The sequence below is a fragment of the Amphiprion ocellaris genome, chromosome 21, assembly GCF_022539595.1.
Source record: "Amphiprion ocellaris isolate individual 3 ecotype Okinawa chromosome 21, ASM2253959v1, whole genome shotgun sequence".
NCBI lineage: Eukaryota > Metazoa > Chordata > Actinopteri > Pomacentridae > Amphiprion > Amphiprion ocellaris.
The window spans coordinates 5887238-5902125 of NC_072786.1; the positions used below are offsets into that span (position 1 = coordinate 5887238).

The 14888-nt window shown below is 44.3% G+C and overlaps 1 protein-coding gene across 4 annotated transcripts in view; it reads left to right on the forward strand.

The window, feature by feature from the left end:
- kmt2e (lysine (K)-specific methyltransferase 2E) overlaps positions 1-14888 on the forward strand; it is a 28558-nt gene that overhangs the window by 5290 nt on the left and 8380 nt on the right. For 2 of the 4 annotated variants that reach the window (XM_023271012.3, XM_023271013.3), the window contains exons 2-13: positions 4034-4218; positions 7891-8002; positions 9083-9312; positions 9526-9665; positions 10200-10381; positions 10472-10510; positions 10612-10812; positions 10989-11119; positions 11331-11448; positions 11553-11662; positions 11785-12037; positions 13072-13170. In XM_023271012.3, the coding sequence (XP_023126780.2) occupies positions 4148-4218; positions 7891-8002; positions 9083-9312; positions 9526-9665; positions 10200-10381; positions 10472-10510; positions 10612-10812; positions 10989-11119; positions 11331-11448; positions 11553-11662; positions 11785-12037; positions 13072-13170 (1686 nt within the window). In that variant the 5' untranslated portion in view covers positions 4034-4147. The remainder of the gene's footprint in view (positions 1-4033; positions 4219-7890; positions 8003-9082; positions 9313-9525; positions 9666-10199; positions 10382-10471; positions 10511-10611; positions 10813-10988; positions 11120-11330; positions 11449-11552; positions 11663-11784; positions 12038-13071; positions 13171-14888) is intronic. The other 2 variants (XM_023271014.3, XM_023271015.3) reach the window with 1 other exon arrangement.

The window sequence follows — 14888 nt, forward strand, 5'->3', positions numbered from 1 at the left end:
TGCCCTGTAGATGCTGAGTGGCCTCTCCCCATATTTGCTACACATATGGACACATAGCTCTCATTTTAGTTAGCTGTGCAGCGCATTCTCCAAATGCTGTAATCAAGTACCAGCTGCATATGTGCCTGCTTGTCAGTCTCTAATCACGACTGCTTTCTAAGTCCAGAATACAACCATACCGGACTTCATAAACACAATCACTCAGATAAAGATGCAGCAAGTGAATGGGTTTGATATAATATACACCAATTTAATTTCAAATGTTTGAAGGAAACTCACCCTTGACCATATGCAGTCTGACTGTGACTCTGTAAGCAGCAGTGAGAGGGAGATGGAGAGATTGCGCCCTAGGGGTTCTCCTGAACAGGCATTACTCAGACAACAGGAGGGCTGCCCCAGCTTTGCTGCCAGACCCCTTTAACTCGCTTACTCCCTGGCTGTTTGAACTGAACTCAGAGGACATTGTTTTGATTTGATACTCGGGACTTTTTTGTGTAATTATTTGTCTTGCATCTTATCATCACATAATTTTCTAGCATCATGGTTCTTTAAAAATTCTTAAAGCAGCTAAACAGGTGGCAGGTACAAGACTGCAAGTCACTTATTAATGACAGCTGCTTTCCCTTTCCATCAGTGTGCTTCACTGCTGTCCCTTAGCCTTTATTGCGTACTAGTTGCTAGTTAGGAGACTTGAACACAGCAGCATTAGTGTCCCATAATTGTCTGACATTTAAGCAGACTGGATCCTTATAATCTGATGAGGTATTGTTTTGCACACTTCCTTTTGTGGCAACAAAAATTGCTTGTGTGGATGTTCACATCCATATCCCCTGCTGTATTGATGTATGACTTCACCTTCAGCGCTCGAGTGCAGAGGGAGCGCTGGCAGCCATGGGCACACTGATTTATGAAGGACAAGGCAGATGCAATGTGTCCCACGGTACGTACTGTGAAAAAGAGGGCCAGGCCTGCATTCCATCTGGGTCATGCTTCCTGTGTAGATGACTGTATTTGTATGAGTTTGTTTTATCAGTTTCTTAGCTGAGTCACTGCAGCTAGCTATGAGGATGGTGTGAAGTCACATCAGCTTGGCAGTGGGGGCTGTGGGATTCAGTTGGAATCCCTCATTTTGTTTTGCTCCTCCCACTTATCGAAAAACATAATCTGCTGAGACTTGGCTGTGAAAGCAAGAAGGAAAACACTATTACACATAGAGCAGCGGTAATAAGCTGAGGAGAGAGGGAAGCTGTTGTCTGTAGCGGAATAATTTGAATATGATGGTATGGGTTTTCCCTCACCGACTTCAGTGCAGTTCTGTCTTAAAAGGATAGCTATTCCCTACACAATGACGTGACTGTGTCCCCTCGCTGAGGGAGAGAAGGAGGAGAATGGAGAGACTGGGTTATGCTGTGTGCTCCACTCTGCCACCCAGAGTCCACCCAGGTCTGGGCTGTGTAGCATCACTGTCAGTCCCCATGTACACCTCCCCCACCCTTCTGCCCTCTCAAATGGAGGGGCTGTGGTGATTTCTAAAGCCTCCTATAGCGCAAGGAAATTTATTCAGTGAGCAACTGGAAGGTGAACAGCTTTAGAGAAATGAGACACCCAGAAAATGTAAACCACTTCCACAATGTGGCTTGTTTTACTAATATCTGGTTTTGGTATATTTTTTTTACTACGTTTTTGTCCTTATTCTACTCACCCTACTCTGTGCATGTTCCCCTGTTTTCCCCACCCCGTGCTCCTCATGTGTTTCCATACCAGCAGTGGATTTAACCAAAGGTGGCTTTAAATGGTCTCTCCCGGCCCTCTTGTAATTAGGAACTGTGTCTGCAACACTCCCCTTCCCCTCGGCTCTGCGTTACTGTCTCAGGTTTATTTAGGAAGTGCACAGAGGAGGGAGAAATCCGCCTGGGCGGGGTGACTGGGCACAGGAAGGTGTTTTTTTTTTTCTTCCCCCCCTTTCTTTGGCTGCGTTTCTCCAGGGTGATGGACAGCCCTTCTAGAGGAAGTAGGAGGAGCAGGCAGAGGCAGTCACAGCAGAGCTCAGATTTAGTCAGGAATGTTGCTGTACTGTACTTTTTTTTTTTTCCACTCGACTTTTGTCAGTCTTGCTTGAGTCTGGCTGCAGCATAGTACACATATGTTAGCCCACTGCCCTGAGAGCCTCCTCAAAGAGGAATGTTTGAAAGGACAGGGCGAGGGGTTATCTGTCTGTTTGTGTGAGTGGAGGGGGGTTACACTTGTGAACGTGAGCTTGTGAGTGCATTCCTTACTAGTGACGGCAGGGTTCACAGGACGAAGTGGAGACAAACATAGTGGACGACGAAACACACTGGCTGCTTCGGAGGGAAGCTATCTTAGTGCTGAAATATGCTGGGCCTCTGTGATAAAACAACGAAAGGCGGGGTCTCATGTCAGCGTTTTTGGCAAACTGCCCTATCCTTGTTGAAAGAAATTGTTCTGGTTACAATAGCTTCCACCATGAAATTCCCCAGCCTGTGATGTAGCCATGCTATCTAACCCAGTCACTGCACACATTCAGAAGAGAATTTGAAAATTGATCCCATCAGTTGCCTTGGCTGACACACAGACTCACAGGGGTCTCCTTCCTCCTATTAATTAGGCCTGGAGCTGACAGCTGTCATGTCTGTGAGGCTCTCACCAGTCCTGCTGGCTCAAATATTGTATTTTGGTGAATTAGTACCTGAAAATAATCTTGCGACAGTTGAGCCTGTTTACAAAGTCTCCTGTTGTTTGTGTTTCTCACTGTTAACCATGAGAGTTTCCCTGACAGAAGCTGTGCAGTCTAGCTTGGTCATGAAATACAGCTTTCCTGGAGAGAGACACTACATGTGTGTAGACATACAATTGTGTGAGTGCTGTAGAGGGCATGCTTAGACACATTCTTGCCACACAGAACTTCATAGGCATGCAGAGACAGGTTTTGTTGTGAGAATGTGTTATTGCTTGCTAAGTGTGTGAAGTATGCCCCTACTCAATCCATGGCATACCCCTGCTTTGTAACCCTTCTCCGATTTACACCCTGAGCCGTGATCTGAGCCTTTGTTTGGCCCCAGTGTGCATGAGCAGGCGGAGGTGTGACCTCCAGCCTATTTTGTCTCAGCATCTGTCCCTCCCACTAATCCCGCTTATCAACAGAGCTCTCTGTATCAGGGGCAGCCACACTGACACATATGCTCCCGTCTGGATTCACATCAGATGCAAATACACGGCATAATATTCCCATCCATAGTATTTCCAGCATATAATTTTTTAGGCCAGCCAGACTCCTTTTTGGGGACCAAAGGGACATGATATGCATTGCCTGACACCTGAAGTAGTCAATTATTAATGACTTGAATGTACAGCTGCCTTATTCCATGCAAGAATAATAGCAATAATAAAAACACAAGCTTTCCTAACAATAAGACGTGTGAATGCGCAAATACAGGGCAGTTGTGTTTGTTTGTCTTTTATTGAATGTGTTTGTGAGTGCTTAGAATAGAGTAGTCTTCCATAGTCGAAGGGGGGAAAAATGGCTTCTGTGTTGCATTTTCCTCCTTTCATGGCGGCTGGCTGCTGTGTTCTCTTGCTCCCCTTTGTGGGAGTTTTCTTACAGTGCAGCCTTATGCATTCCTGACAGAGAGTGTGTAGAGGTCGCTTTAGCGCAGTTCACAGCAGCAGCTCAGACTTCACCTTACAATAGCTTATCGTCCCGCTTTTCATCAGTCAATAACCTCAGCTTAGTAGCTTTGTCGGGGAGGGGGGAATTCCTGGCAACCCCTTCACTGTCAAAGACTTTTCTTGATCTGAAAGTATGAATCATGCGTTTGCGTGTGCTGGAAATACCCCATTTTCACTATGACTTGTAGTTTCAGGTTTTCAGGATGCTGTACCGTGCTTTGTTCTTTGTTTATGGAATGACAGAAATAAAACTGTTTAAGTGGACATCAATTTATGGTAGAAATTGTGCTACTACAGGATACTAACAGATTTTTTTTCTTATTCCCTCTCTTGTCTGTGTATTCAGGCCTTGTGGATGCACTTAGATGTCTGCAATGACTGCTGTGGCTGGCATGCCTCAGTGTTTTGGACTCCCTTTCTCTGGACTCAGTAGGACAAGAACTGATCAGCAGAGAACGTCATGAGCATAGTCATCCCAGTAGGGGTGGACACAGCAGACACCTCATACCTGGACATGGCTGCGGGCTCAGAGTGAGTAACACCAGGCGTTCACGGTTCACACCTTTGATGCCCCCTCACTTCCTCATTTCCGCCTAATTCATTTTTCACTACCGTCTTTGGTGTTTGTCATTACCAAAACTTCATTTTCAGTTTCACTCCCCCCCGCCTTTGACCTTCTGACTGCCTCTGTTCTCATCACTCACCCCTCTGGTGTCATTCACAAGCACTACACACTCTTATTTGATGTACAGTGATTTTCCGGTCCCTCTCTCCTCGGTATATGCCTCAACATGCCCTCTGTAATGTCCACAGCGGCTCTGTCATGTCATTAGTCAGTTCTCTTTCCAGACAGATTTCTTCTCATATGTTTACAGAGTTACTGTTAATGGGAAAGGAATTTGCAGGAAGCGGGGCCCCTCTAGTGTCTGCTCTAATGGACAGTTCAGTCTTGCCATTGATTGCACTCAACTTTTGCCCGAGATGTAGACATTCACAATGTTCTATTAACTACATCTACCCATGTGAAACTGGCCGTAAGCCCAGAATGTAGATGGATGTGTGCAGACTGTGTTTCTAACACTGCGTGAAGTACCAAACACGATTTTCCTTGATCCTTGTCTAATGCTGTAGCTTGATGTTTGCACATGTGTACACTGCATTCAGTCACTGAAGCAGAAATGGTGCATGGAGCCATGGCAACAAGCTTCCTGTTGCCCCTCCTCTCTCTTTCCTATATTCTTGTCAAGGACATTGCCGTGGATTTTTCTGGTCAAATAAATGAAGCAAGAGGTTCGCGTATGACTAAAGAATAACACACGTCATCTACTTATGGAGGGTTCCTGTCTCTTTAAAAGAGGGAGAGCCCTCCCCTCTGCCTTCATCAGAGCTGTTGCCGTGACAGCTTGTGTTGCCATGGTATCTGCCCCTCACTCCCCTCCCTCCTCTGCAGGGCCTGTTGCCATGGTCACTGTCCTGAGTGACAGGTGGTCCTCACATAGTATGGCGTCTTAAACAGTCCCACTGCGTCCCCCTACCCCCTCCCTTTCTCCACAGAGCTCTGCTGCCACCGGGGGTAGGAGTAAGCCCCTTGCCTTGACTCTCTCACTTGTTCTTTGTCCGTCTGCGCTCTGTGTCCGATTGCCTGCTGCAGATTTATTCAAAATCAGATAACAAGCTTGAAAGGGGCTTCCACCTGCTGTTACGCAGGTCCCATCCAGAACGGAGGGACCAGAGCGTCGCTGGACACGCACATACACACAGCTCTGTGGAGAATTGTCATTGTGCCAGCTGAGTCTGGAACAGCGGGCTGGCTACTCACCAGAGAAAAAGCGTCACGTCCTTTCCACGTCCCCCTGAAGTCTGCAGCAGCGTGACCAGCTGTTGGCTAATGCAGTGTGTGTGTCCACAGTGACACACAGAGCCCAGCGTGCGCGCACACGCTGACAGAATACGTAGGGTTGCCATGGCAGCAAGTGGGAGCTCTTCAGGAGTGAAGGCGTTGCCTCTGGCTGTTCAGGGCTGCTCTTTTTCTCTCCTGCTGTTGATCTCTCCATTCTTCATGCTTGTCCACTCTGCCTTGTCACTATCTCTAAGGAGGTGTTTGCTGTCTAAATGACATCTGTCCCTTTTTAAATACTCATGGCATTAATGAGCTATAAATGGAACATACCTAACTGCCAACTTAAATTAAACTCCAAGTCCCAAAGATTCTGTCTCCATTCCGCTGTCTTTCTCACGCTCACTCGCTTTTCATATGCACAATGCAGGCCGTATTCATTTTTGTTGGAGATGATCACGACTGACTGCATGTCTGCAGCCCTCCCACTTATGTGTACTCTGACTCTGTAGTCCCTCCTTTCCACTTCATAGGAGTGGAGACATGAATGATAGACTCTGAAGCTATGCACAAAAATATTCAAACAAGCTTACTTCCTTTCCACTGAACAGGCCAGGTCACTTCTGTCTGTCTTTGACTCTCAGTGTCTAAGTGTTGTGTGTCCTTTCTGTCTCTCACCCTGATTTAAACTTTGGTCAGGCTGGAAGAGTGCAAAGGTCCCATTTGAATAGTTCTGTTCAACCTATAAAAAACACTTCCTCCAAAATCCACTGAATGATACAAGCTTTGACCAGATCTTAAATCACTCTGCTTTTATTATAAATTGTAGGCTTTGGTCTGGTTAATCATTAATGGGAGAAAATGAGTGAGTACACTCAGATTTTATATTCTGCCTCTTTCTTTGAACTCACTGCACACTTAAACATTAAGACAAATTAATCTGTGTGGCAGTTAATCTGCCCACACACACACACCTTACCCTGGATCCGCCTCCGGACTTCATGCATGCACTTACGTTTTCACTTTTGACAGTGAGTAGTTGAGCGGTAACACACACAGGAAGTGCTGCACAGTGCTCTTTTGGCATGCAAGAAGAGCACTAGGGCTAAGAAGGGCTCACGCAGGTACTGTATCCCCAACTTACCTTGAGATTCATTTATTAAAGGTTCAGTGTAGTAGGGGAAGGAAAGAATGAGAAGGAAGGACATGGGGTGAAATGTGTTTTTTAATTTGCTATTTAAAATTTCTCTTTTGTCATTATGACTTGTTCCAGCTGACAATTATTTTGTATTTCTCCTAATGGGGTTGTAGCTTTACATTCTACTTCTTTCCTAAGTGTGAGCTTAACGGTATGTCTGTTATGGAGTCACAGTGGCATGTGTGGCCTGATCAAAGTGCTCATTGTGTTTGGTACCGATCTTACTACTTACTGAACTTACGAGAGGCAGTCTAATATGCTTAGTGAGCTCTTTTTCTGTGTATTTGCCTTGTTTGAAGAAACCTGCTGGCATTCTCCTTGATAGTTCTTGTACGACTCTGACCTTGGATTGGAACTCTGTGAAAAGTGTAGAATCAAGTGTGTTTTCCCATGATTGAACCACATGTGCGAATGTCGGTATCTTACTCATACTCGAATAGCTACCACACCATACCTTAAAGACTCTCGATGTGTCTTGTTTATCCTATATTGTCAGTTGCTCATTTTCCCTCTTTTCTTTTTCTTCCCTCTTCATTCCTGACTGCCTTGCCTCATTTCATTCATTTTGCCAGTTCCACTGCCCTATTCTCGTAAAAGCCTTCCTCAGCAATAGAATTAATCATATCATAATAAGGGTGGATTGGTCTGAAACGGTCAAACAGGCTCACTCTACAACTGTTCTATGATCCAGGGGAAAGTGGATCTACTGGTTTGGTAATGAATAAGCTTGAAAAAATTATTGTGCGTTTGTTGTTTTGTGTGAGTGAGAAGGAGCATGTGTTTCTGATGATTGTCTGCCTTGTAAATCTGGGTACAAGAACAATAATTAAAACAAAAAAAAGGGCAAGTGTTTGACATTTTGATTACATACCTGGCTCTCAAGCTTGAGCCATTTAGTTAAGGTGGCATGACAGAAATCAGTGTGTTTCTGGGTTTGTAGTGGCTCTTGACTGCTCTTGTCCCTCTGACAGTATGAATGTCACAGCCATAGAAAGCATCTTTACTCCTTTTCTGGCCTTGATACCTCAGTTAGACTACCAGTCTGCACCGCATCCATTCTCACACTGTTGTACAGAAACAATGCCCGAGTTCCACTTTGTAACCTTGTTATCAGTGGTTTTCAGTGTATAGTAGTGTTTATTCTTTGTTTGTGTTTTCTGTCCAACAGACCAGAATCGGTGGAGGCCAGCCCTGTGGTGGTGGAGAAGTCCAGCTACCCGCATCAGATTTACAGCAGCAGTTCTCACCATTCCCACAGTTACATTGGCCTGCCTTACGCTGTGAGTATACACACTCCTTTATATACTTTGTTAAAGTTTTTGTTTCAGCCCAATGTGAAAAATGCCTGAATTGCAAAATTGAGATATGTGCTTCCTTTGCTGTTTCTCAAACAACACTAGTGTTACAGTGAGAAACGGTTCTCTCTGGAGTTGTGGCGGTAATGTGAGCTGTAGTTGCTGTGTGCATGTACTTGAATAATAGCAGTAGCAGATGACAACAACAAAATCACACCGACAAGAAGTCGTCATTTTTACTTGAGTGATATGGAAATTGTTCCATAAACCATCCTGTGTCAAGTTTGCAAAATCGCTGTTCAAATTAGAAGTGGCAGCTGTTGCAGCACCACAGACTAAAGCATTTGCTGGAATGAGAGCAGCATGCATCTCTTTGAGATTACAATGCTACTTCCCATCTCATTTCTAAAATTGCAGCTAAAATGCACCCAACTTGAGCTGCCTCACTATCCACAGTCATTTATATGAGAAGATAAAGCACCAGTGGAAGGATCCCAGGAGATGACATTGACATTTTATATCAAGAAATGCAAGTTTTTCACATACACTGGTCTTGAACTGTCTCTCTCTTTTAATAACTGAGTTCAGCATTACCAGCTCCTGTTTAATCTGCAGTTCAATACTGACTTGTTCTGAACTGATACCAAAGTTGTCTGTATTGCTTTATACTCCGGCTACAACTAATACATGTTTCTATTATCAATTAATCAGTAAAATTCCTCTTTCAATTATTGGTTTATCTATAGTATGTCAGAAGTTGATGCCTTCAGATCTTTTGGTTTGTATGACCTGTAGTCCACAACCCTGCTTGTCCAGAACATATGCAAGTTGTTATCCTGTATGACAAAAAATCCACATTTGAGAAGCTGTAGCCGACACATTTTGGCGTTTTTGTTAAAGGTGACTAAAAAGTTATTCATGCACTACGTAGTGATTAATTTTTGAAGAGGTTGGTTTTACAGTTAATTTTCAGTTGATCGATGCATTGCTGTGTCTGTTTTGTAAACTTGACACTACGCTGTGAAACGTTTACATGCACTACATGACCTGCACATCTTCCAACAGGATCATAACTATGGGGCACGGCCCCCACCTACACCGCCAGCCTCCCCTCCCCCCTCCATGTTGATCCGACAAGGAGAGGGGGGGCTGTTTGTTCCTGGGGGGCAGGACGAAGCATCCAGGGGCACCACGCTCAGCACCTCAGAGGATGGCAGCTACGGGGCTGACATCACCCGTTGTATCTGTGGCTTCACCCATGATGATGGCTACATGATCTGTTGTGACAAGTGCAGGTAAGATTCAGGTTCACACAAGTAGTCACAAGTCTTGTCTAGTGTTGACTCTGGCCTTTTTCATCTAGTTGTTTTGGTATTTGCCTTCATGGTTTCACATATTTTTGTATAATGCAAATAATTGATGACTCAGACTACTGTTACTTCTGTGGCAACAACTTCAAACAGTGAATTAAAAGTTAATCTAAGATGTTTTTTCTACGATTCTCTTAGTGCCTGGCAGCATATAGACTGCATGGGCATCGATCGGCAGAACATTCCTGAGACCTACCTGTGTGAACGCTGCCAACCACGACACCTGGACAGGGAGAGGGCGATCCTGCTGCAGACAAGGAAAAGAGAGTGTTTATCTGGTAAGCAAGACTTCACTGATTCATTCATAGACTCTAGTCTTTATCAGGGTTGCTTTAGATCCCAATTTATCTTTAAAAATCCTCACGAACATACAGTATATTGAATGAAAGTTGAACAAAATACAGAGACTAGGTTATGTCGAGAGCTGCATTCCTTAGCATGAGTTATATGGTGCTACGAGTTTTCTTTGAGAGTCAACAGATAGATGTTTCAGTTCTGCTTTTACTGGCTTCCTTGCTGCAGTAAATGGCCAGCTTGTTAGTGAACATAGCAGGTTATAGGCTGTGTCAGGGCGCAGCCTCCTCCCCCTGCAGGCCAGACAGGTTTTGTGCAGCCTGAGCCTGGGACATACTGACACCTGCTGGACGAGTAGCAAACTGTATTTGTCTCATTTGTGCTCAAACATGCCTTATCTTCCATTATCATAACTTGGCTAGCTTTTGTTTTGCCTGCAGCAGCTGTAGCTTTTTATAGCTTTGTACGTCAGTTTCTTTGTTCAGCGCTCCCTTCTAATAACTTACTTGCTTATTCAGATGGGGACACTAGTGCTACAGAGAGTGGAGATGAGGTTCCACTAGAGCTCTACTCTACCTTCCAACACACGCCTACCACCATCACCCTGACTACTGGGCGCCTTGGCAATAAGCAGGCTGATAAAAAGCGCAAAAAGAGTGGTGAAAAAGATCCTCCAGCAACCTCTGCCAGAGCTAAGAAGGTCACCTATATTTATTTATAAGAAAACCACATTATTTACATCACATCCCTGAACCTCTATTAACATTCAATTTCTTCACTTCTCTGGCAGGCCTTTAGAGAAGGGTCCAGAAAATCCTCAAGAGTAAAGGTAAACTCACAATAGCAACATACAGCCACTGTCCAAAGAATCCTTTAGTGGTTTGCTGTCAAATCTTGTGCCGTAATTAACAACTGCACTGTTTTTCTCAGGGTGCAGCTCCAGAGCAGGAGCCAGCCGAGCACCCGTCTCTGTGGGAGAACAAGATCAAGACGTGGATGGAGCGTTACGAGGAGGCTAGCAGCAATCAGTACAGTGAGGATGTCCAGGTCCTGTTACGAGTTAAAGAGCAAGGCGACGGCAAGAGCCTGGCATACAACACGCACCCAGCCTCCTTCAAACCTCCCGTGGAGGTACTGACTTATGTGCATCTCAACTGTAATCCCGTTCAAATATCACAAATCCAGACTCATCCTTTAGTGTTTTATCTTCTGCCACTGGTTGACAACACTAGCACTCCTTTTGGGATTTAGATTTAATTTAGTCTGTCCGTGGTGTTCGCTTATGGCAGGCTGTTTCTTTCTTTCAGAGTCAAGTTCAGAAGAACAAGAAGATCCTTAAGGCGGTGCGAGACTTGGCCCCAGACTCCCTCATCATTGAGTACAGGGGAAAGTTCATGCTTAGACAGCAGTTTGAGGCCAACGGATACTTCTTCAAGAGGTCAGAGTGCTAGTCACTAGCCAAAAGGATTTCTCCTTGGATTTGTTTCCTAAAAATATCACTTCAGTACCATTGCCTTTTTTGTACACAGGTCAAAATAAATTAAGTCCTCTAGTAGCTTGTGTTGGCAGGCTATGTAGGCTATTACATTGTGATATTTTATGTGACTTGTTCTTACTCATGCATTGACCTTACTTGTTTTTCTTTTCAGGCCATACCCTTTTGTGTTATTTTATTCAAAATTTGACGGACTGGAGATGTGTGTAGATGCTCGCAGCTTTGGTAACGAAGCACGTTTCATCCGCCGTTCTTGTACCCCTAATTCTGAAGTATGTAAATGTACCCAAGTATATTTTTTCATTCACCTGAATGTAGCCCTCATTTACATTTACAAACGATTATTTGCACTAATGCTTTGCTAAACCTCCTTCAGGTACGACATGTCATTGAGGATGGCATGCTGCATTTATACATCTACTCACTGAGGCCTATCACCAAGGGCACAGAGATCACGATCGGTTTTGATTTTGACTATGGCAGCTGGTGAGTTATAAGGAGTAGACTTGCAAAATAGAATGCAAAATCATATAAACAAGGCAAGGTAATTTAAATGTTTGTGTTTTTTCCTCTTCTTTGAATATTTCCTTTTTTTTCCCTTTTGTTAGTAAATACAAGGTTGACTGTGCCTGTGTGAAGGGGAACCAGGAGTGCCCAGTGCTCAAGCACAACCTAGAGCCCACAGAGAACCTGGGTTCCGGAGGAAGACGCAGAGGGAGTCGCAAGGACAAGGAGCTGTCCCGGGACGACCAGGGTCAGAACCAGAACATGGGTTTGGACGGCGAGGGGAAGAGCAAGAGCATAGGCGACAGCAAACAGAGGAAACTCTCTCCTCTCCGTCTGTCCATCTCAAACAACCAGGCAAGATTACATTTCTATGCACATCACACAAAATGCACCCAGTTTCACCCTTCTATAACACTTTAGCGCTTATATATTGCGTGGTTAGACTTTGCTTTCTGTTATAACACATTCACCCACATGGTCCATGCATGCAATTTTGTTTGATCTTGATTAAATGTTCTGTGCATGTATTTTTCATTGTTAGTCACTCTTTGTTAAAACACATCCTGTTTAGTTCCCCACTTTTTCCCATCATCCCTTTATGCATTCATGTTTGTCCCTCCGAACTAATATTTTTTATGACATAGCTTAGACTCTATCGCACATACAGTTTTGTGCCACTTGTCTGACAGAGATGTGTTTTAGTGTGTAACTTTTTGTGCAGGCGTACATGTTTAACACAATGAGAGAATGGCATCTCTCTTGAATGTGTTAATCACAACACAAGTGTCATCTGGCAGTCTCAGAAAGGCAGTTTTAACTTGCCATGATCAAGTCACATTATAATGAATAGGGTTCATTCAGCACTTTGAAACCAGAGAAATCTTTTTTTTTTTTTTTTTTTTTTTGTGTAGAACTTGGGGCTTGTCATGTAGAAATCTGTCCAGTGTGTCACATAGCCTAAGGACAGACTGGTTTAGACATCCAGGAAGTGTGTCACAGCTGTGAGGAAGAAAGGTGAGATGAGTTGTCCCAACATAAGAGCTTAAATACATTAAAGACATTATTATTACAACCCAGCGGAGGGCACAATGTGTCAACTGCTACGACGTTCATTCGGTAAGAGGGTTCTATTTTAAACCATACTTTTTTTAAACAGGCCGCTGTGTGTGACCAAACACAAGTTCTGAAGGGTGTGTTTTGTGCACAGACTGACCACTGAAGAACAAGTTACTCCCCCCCTCATATCTTTAAATAATTTTCCCCCAGCCTCTCCCTCCCTCCCTGACCTCCCCTCTCCTCCACTCTTACCTGTCTCCCTCTGGTCTGTAGCCAGACTGAATGATCAGCCATGATAAAGCGCCATACCCCGCTCTCCCCTCCTCTTACAGGATCCTGAGTTATTTGAGGATCTAGAAGACAAAACCTCCGTTAGCAATGAAGTAGAGATGGAGTCAGAGGAGCAGATTGCAGAGAGGAGGAGGAAGATGGTAAGTTTGCCAAGCTAGGGGCTACAGCTTTTTTTTTTTTTTTTTTTTTTTTTGCCATGCAGCCACCCAGCACAATGAGCAAAAATATAAATCAAACTGTCCCCTGTTGCTCTGGGTGCGGACTTAACTATTTGTCTGATAAGGGCTTGGATAGGAGCAGCTGTCCTCTACCTCTTCCATAAAATGAGCCTCCTCTTCATCATTCATCTGCTGCTAGTACTCCCACCACTGTCAATGCCCCTGTTGCTGTTTTGCTCAGTCCTACTTTTTTTTTTGTTTCCCTTCCTTCAGCTTTGACTTCCCTCTTCTCTCGCAGTATCAAGGCTTTGTGCTTGTCTGTCATTATGCAGTGACATTTATTTTCCTCATGTGTTGCCTTTTTTCTTCACCATATGAGAAAATGATTAGGCCTACGTGCCACATTCCTGTTAACACCACCGCCTCCTCTCAGTGGGAAAGAAACCAGTATATCGTGTAGTTATTCAAGGTGAAACTATCCCCTAGTGTGCTTTACAGTTGGCGTGTAACTCTCCTCTCACCTTCATTGCGGCCATGAGTTTGAAATGGCCTGTTATGGGTTCAACCACTCTCCTCTCCCGCTGCCAAACAGCCTTATGTCCCTGAGAGATGGGGATCAAACACACATACACACAGACGAGCATGGTACACTACACAGTAACACACACACACACACTCTCTCTCTGGAAATTACCCTGCAGTCAGCTTCATTTCACACGGTAGACCCAAGGTGCAAAGTGCTGACTCATCGTTGGCCAACATACAGTTCTGCTAATCGGCCAGAGAGATAGATAGATAGTTGGAGAGCGGGAGGGGGAGGCAGAGAGAGAGAGCAGGCTGCAGAGGGTAGAGCCTTGTTGCCAGGGCCATATTGACTTTGGGAGATCCAATAGGCTGCTTTCTATGGAATGTGGTTCTGGAGAGAGCTCCGGTGCTGGAGCAAAGAAGCATGCATTCACACATCGACGATCACAAGCGTAGACGTGTGTGGATGTTGTAAATCCATGCCGCAACAAGGTGCGGGGGAGATAACATTGGTGTGTGTTGGCACTACATCTTGCCTACTTAAGCACTTACTTAAGCTCCTATTAGTTGAAAAGGCATTGTGACTCCATTGTGTTATGACCTCCTAACTGAATGTTTGGCAGTGTTGTCTAGATTTTAGTTTACTTGTGGCATTTTGTGCTTGGTAGTGCATCATGTTTGTGTGCTGTGTTTTTCCTGGCTGCAACACAAACTTCCCGTTGGGGACATTGAAGTTGGATAGGTGAGGTCAGACAGCTTGTATTGTGATATACAAACATAAAGGGGTTATCTTATGAATGGCAACCTCTAGAAGCGGTTTGTAAGAAATGAAAAGGCCCAAGAAGACAAACTTTTTTGAAAATGCATCGGAACTCCTGTAACTAGAGGTGCCTTCAAACTGTGCAAGTGATTTTATTACATTATCTGAGATACAACTGGTAAAATATTTGTGACAATTTGTGTCAGACTGTACAATATCACACCTTAGGCTGTGTGATGAATGCCTGCTGCGTCGTACAAAAAGGTATATTGGAGCAGAGACAAGTCTTCAGCTCATCATGCTTCCGTGGCGCTGCTTTTATTTTAGAAATATAATATTCGGCCACTTTTCTCTGCCAGAGTTCCACAAAACTTCTTCATTCCATTGTTTTAGTTTTTATGTGTGTGCACGCACG